Source organism: Aplysia californica, unplaced genomic scaffold (assembly GCF_000002075.1).
Source record: "Aplysia californica isolate F4 #8 unplaced genomic scaffold, AplCal3.0 scaffold00217, whole genome shotgun sequence".
Classification (NCBI taxonomy): Eukaryota; Metazoa; Mollusca; class Gastropoda; order Aplysiida; family Aplysiidae; genus Aplysia; species Aplysia californica.
This window is the reverse complement of record NW_004797487.1, coordinates 752,848-758,646: the sequence shown is the minus strand read 5'-3', so window position 1 is coordinate 758,646 and position 5,799 is coordinate 752,848. Positions and strand designations below refer to the sequence as shown.

Genomic DNA, 5,799 nt, shown 5'->3' with positions numbered 1-5,799 from the left:
GGGGGGGTGATACAGTCATCTCAAACTAAACAAGTCTTTAGTTTAGTTTAGCTTTAGTAGAAGTTTTACGGCGCTCGCAACTGCATAAGGTCATATGAACGCCAGAAGATAAGAGGCATTTACAAGTGAGTAACAAACATAAAAAAAGAAGAAGGGGAGATAAGGACGATAGATGTTAGATTGGAAAGAAGTTCAGAAGCAAACAAGTCTACTCTCATAATAAACATAATGCTGCTAAAAAAATTCATCAAAAGGAAAGAACAAATTCTCTCTCTATATATATAATGCCAGAATAAGAACTTGAAATGAACCCAGATTCTTCACACACTCAAAAAAAAAAAAAAAGAAAAGAAGAAAAGACAGACTAGAAGAGACAAGAAAAAAGAAAAGAAAAGCAGGTTCACAGTGCAGTTCACAGAGGTACAGCACTTACAAAAAAACTCAAAAAAACGAGACAATGACAAATTTAGAAAACATCAACGAGAATATATATTTTCCAATAAAAAGGTCAACTATCACATTTACAAAAAAAGAAGAAAAAAGCACCAAAACTCATACAAGACAAAATTAAGGCTACTACCACACTACGGTATATTTTTGTCTCTGACAGGACTGTCCTGTCCAACCGTCGTATTTTTTACCGCACTAGGACAGCACTGATCTGGCGCATTAGGCGGCTTCTTTGCTGTTGCCCGAGGCGGAGTTAAAAATGCATTCCAAAAATGTCCTAAATATTGTCCAAATAAAAAAAAAAAAAAGATTTTAGTGATCAGCGACCCAACAAAATTATCTAAAATCATGCAAAACACGCAAATTAATGCCCCATTACAAAGTTAAATTAGATTTTTTGTCTGCGGGTGTGTTTCACCATTCGTCCGGTACTAGGCCTAGATCAAGATTGTATCTTGTCTTTAATGTCTCGACTGCAATAGCTAACATCAGCCCTGTTCTACAAACATTGTTTACTTTCCACTGCACAAATAAAGTTTTCTATCCAATTCGGATCAACATCCATTTTGACGAGAATAGACTGTTTAGAAACAACCGAGCGACTGCAGCTGACAATAAAGTTGAGAATCAAGATGCAAAACACGACCATAGGGGCCTACTGCACCGTGTTGTGTGTAGAAGCTTTGACCAGAGACCTAGGTCTCTGCTTTTACTTTCCTGGAGATGTGCAACGCACCGGGTGACCTTGGTACTCAGTACCAATGAGCTTTATATTTATAGCCTAAAACTTACTAATCACGTTGATATGACAGTAAATGGCCCGACGCAGATTTTTTTTTCCACTGGCAATTTTGTACAGTTAAAATCCCCAAAAGGTATTCTCTTACCACTGTCAGGCTTTAAGTCTAATAACGCTCCTCCTACAATTTTGGAGACAGGCAAGTGACCGGAAAACTCACCATGTTGATATGTTTATCAAAGACCTGCTCCACCACTCTCACGTTGACCACCTTAGGCTTCAGGACCTCTCTACTGACAACCTGACCCAGCAACATCAGCCGTGACGCCATGGCGGCAAATTCCACAAACAGGCACACTCACTTCTGCTCTTGTGTAAGTTTTCTCTGACCTGAAAACATATTGTCTCTTGACTATTGGCTGACCTGACTGACAAGGAATTGACTCACATCATGTACATTACGTAATACAAAAACATGAAAAAAGAGCATTCCTTTTTCTCCAAATTCTGACAAAAAGGTCAGACTATGATTTATAACAAATGTAAAATAAGGAATTATGAGAAAAGTGTACTGACAGAGAAGATAATCAAAACAGTGGAACTCGGATTCAACGAGGTTGTCGAGCCTGACTTAAAATCTCGTTGAATCCGAAAGTTTGTTATCGCAAACATAACGTTTTGTGTAGATAATTACAGCTGAAATGAAAATTTTTGTTTGGGCTCTGAATTAAGTGTACTGGGATTCCCAATAACCAGTATGGGTCAAGAAACAGAAACACACTATCCCTATATGATTTCACTGTCAATTTTTTAAATTTTTTAGATGCAAAGGGTTCGAAAGACCAAAATTCGTGCAAATTGTTGGCAGGGATTCTGAAAAAGATTGAATTGATACAGCCTTGATATCATCACACAGTGTTTGTGTATATACAACCTGCAACGTACTAAAGATTTACTTTCCTAAGTCTCATACTTTTCTTGTAAATGCCCTTTTAGTGTCATATACGATACTTGGACAAAAAAATGATCACAAATCAGAGTTATACTGCCAATCTTTTTAACACTGACGGAAGACTTATTACAATATCACAATAATCTTTTAGTACGTTGCAAACATATTATCAAGAAACAGTCATGCAAAATGGGATTCAGCTGCGATGAGTACTTTCAGAAATATCTCTGCCAAGGTGACCCACCCCCCTAAGAAAATCATAGTTTTGAGAAAACTTTAAAAAACACGAATTCATACCAATCTATTACGACACAATGTTGAAAAACATGGCATATGTGAGCACTTTATAGATGTTTTGGACACTTGAAAATATTTCCAATCGATAAAGCAGATGTTGCTCTTCTAAAATAGTCCAAAATTGAAAAATCGGTTTTGGATACCAAAATCGACTTTTTAGGCTGCCGTGGTGTACCTTGCCTTAAAGAGAAGTCACAAGTAGTGTCTGAAATGCCTGCAAATTAAGAGCTGTTTTTAAAAAAAGACTAATTCTTTCGCTGTGTAGAGCCTGAAATACTGCAACTTTTGATTCCATAGACCAGCGCACAATTCATTATGTAGCTCTACGTCAAGACTAGATCTAGCTTATCATTGTAATAATGATCAGTTGCCGAGGGGGAAAAAGGCTGTGACGCGTTTGTACGAGTATCTGCGACGTTCAAAGCCCGGGCCGCTAGTGCCCCCCCACCTCGCACTCACACGTGTGCAGGCCGCCGATCCAACCTCGACACACGTGCGTATGCCAACAACGCATGTGTTGGTATGGAAAAAGGACGCTGATTGGTTGCATGCAATTGGATAAGTGAATAATATAATGGTTCACGATGCAGGAGCAATGGATGGTTTCCGGGAACAGATAAAGTTTGTTGAGGGAGAAAAATGAACGCAGCCACGTCTGCCGGGGCTGTTCACCCTGTAAGCGCCCTTGTTGAATCCGAGCTCGCTGATTTAAGTGCTCGTTGAATCCAGGTTATTTTTATTGATTTTAAAGAAGAAAAAAAAAAACAGGAATCTATCTCCTCTCATTGAATCCAAGATCTCGTTGAATCCGGGGAGGGGGCACTAGCGGTCGGGTGTTGAACGTCGCAGATACAAACGGGTCACAGTCTTTTTCCCCCCTCGGCAACTGATCATTATTACATGTACAATGATAAGCTAGTCTTGACGTAGATCTACATAATGAATTGTGTGCTTGTCTATGAAATTAAAAGTTGCCGTGTGCTGGGCTCTACACAGCAACACAACTTTTTGGTACACAATCGAGATGACACAGGCGCGTGCATTTGAACGAATCGGTCTTTTTTTTACACAGCTCATAATATGCAGGCATTTCAGGCACTACTTGTGACTTCTCTTTATACATTACTTTCTGAGTGTCTGTAATTATTTACACAAAACCTAGTGTTTGCTATAACTATAACGAACACTCGGATTCAACGAGACTTTAGGTCAGGCCCAGCGACCTCGTGGAATCCGAGTTTCACTGTAGTGATGAGGGTAGACTGGAAGTGTTTGCTGTTGTGATGTTTATGCTTTGTTTCTATTTCTAGTTGAAGCCATGGTGAAATGAAAAATGGGGAGCTCCAGGATGTGTGTGTCATGTGTGTTTGTGTGTCTGTGTGTGTGTGCGTGCAAGCACATGTTGAGCAGTGCACTAAAAATAGCACGGCTTGCTGCTTCTGTGAAGGGGGGAAGGTGGTATTTTATGGACATTGTCTTTTTCCTTTAAAAAAAAAATTACATGTATGTACAGTGGAAACCACAATATATAACAGGCCCGGTAATAACAGGGTTTTTAAAATTCCCGTTTTTTCCTACTATTTGTCTTTATTTAAAATTATCGGCAATAAAAGGACCTCATTGGAGCCCAGTTGGTTATAGCAGGGACAACGGCTTGCTAACAATGTGTAAAAAGTAAGAGAGATAGAGAGAGGGAGGGAGAGAGGGAGAGAGTGAGGGAGGAGGGGGAGAGAGAGGGGGGGGAGAGAGAGAGAGAAAGAGAGAGAGAGAGAGAGAGTAACACAGAGAAGGAGCAAGCCAACGCAAGCCACACCACTGCAAGCACACGCAGCAGGCGAAGCGAGAGAAGACTGCCATGTGCTGCAGACTTCGATCTAGCCCAAAGGCTAGCTATACGCACGCGTAATGTGTCATGCGCAGGCCATGGGAAACTGCCCATGAACATAACAGCTGGATTAGTCCACAAATGCTCACTTCCCTTGCATTTCTGATTTAACAGGGATCTGATATAACAGGACTTTTTCTCTGGTCCCACCATCCCTGTTATATCAGGTTTCCACTGTATCATTTATTGAATATAAAATTATCTTATCAAAGGGAGTTTCAGGGGTGCTTGCCCCCCCTGATGTAACTGAAATATAGCCACCCCCCCCCCCCCCCCCCGAATTTAATCATAATTTGATATACAGTCGAACCTGCCTTAATGGAAACCTGTGTAAAAAGGAAACCAGTCTTAACGGAATCTCCCCGCTCTCCCCTCGATATTTTCCTCTTCAATTACCTGTATAAAACGGGAAACCTGTCCAACGCGGAAACAGAAAGAAAAATCCGCTCCCTTCCTAGGGTTTTACCTAAGAAGACAGAAAATGTTTAGCCCGTTCAGTCCTGATTTGAAACAAAAATCACAAAAATTTTTCTGTCTGCCGGCTGTAAACTTAAAGCTATGCTGCCAGGTGAGGAAGGGAAGTAGGGGTGAAATTTGAGGGTAGATGTTACCCCTGAGTGATGAAGATGGTCAGGATGGTATGGGTGTGAAATCTCACGAGTGCCAGTGAAAGTGCTCGAGTTGGGCTCCAGCAAGGAAACTTTCATTGGTAGCCAGAGGTCAGAGGTGTGAAATTAGTTTGACCAATGCCTGCTGCTCTGATCGTACAGCCAGCCGAAAAAAGAGTTCCTCAAATCGACTGTGCTTATTACACCAATGGGTGGGGCTATGGGTGGAAGCAACGGAGATGTTCAAACGTTTCTGTTTTTAATAGATCAAACAGCGGTCCTATGAAATGCAAGCACTGGTGGTAATTGGATAAGTAAGACTGACGTATGTCATTATCAGAGAGGATAGCAGCATCCCCCCCCCCCCCCCCTTCTATGTTTTTCAGATCTATAAAGAAATGATATTATAATGACATTTTCTAAGAGGACCATAACATGTCCAAGACAACTACTTTTCTCCTAGACAATATGTGGCCGTCTTGGACAATTTTGACTGTATTCTTTTTTTAAAAATCGCGATTAACTTTAACAAATTTTAATTAATGCGTATGCTTAAATCTGCGGGATGGCTCGATTTTCGTTAATTAAGCCGGTGCTCAATTAACGAAAAAGAACCCAACCCAAAACAAGAAGAAGAAGAAGAAGAAGAAGAACAACAACAACAACAACGACAACAACAACAACAACAACAGCAACAACAACAACAACAAAGACAAATAACATCGGGGAATCTATTTTCTTTCTGTTTGCGACCGTTCTCGCATTAATCGTGTTCGGTCCCAACAGACTCAACTGTAAATTATCTTACCATAAATGACCAGGTGGAGCTTCTTTCTTCCCAAACCCCAAGCCCCACCATCAACAACAA

The 5,799-nt window shown here is 40.6% G+C and overlaps 1 protein-coding gene across 4 annotated transcripts in view; it reads right to left on the bottom strand.

Moving 5' to 3' along the window:
* The window catches only part of LOC101858033 (28S ribosomal protein S17, mitochondrial), an 18,780-nt gene that overhangs the window by 11,143 nt on the left and 1,838 nt on the right, over positions 1 to 5,799 (bottom strand). For 3 of the 4 annotated variants that reach the window (XM_005099546.3, XM_005099549.1, XM_035970085.1), the window contains exon 2: positions 1,410 to 1,579. In XM_005099546.3, coding sequence (XP_005099603.1) covers positions 1,410 to 1,520 — 111 coding nt within the window. In that variant the 5' untranslated portion in view covers positions 1,521 to 1,579. Of the gene's footprint in view, positions 1 to 1,409; positions 1,580 to 4,719; positions 4,783 to 5,799 lie in introns of those variants that run through there. The other variant, XM_035970084.1, reaches the window with a different exon arrangement.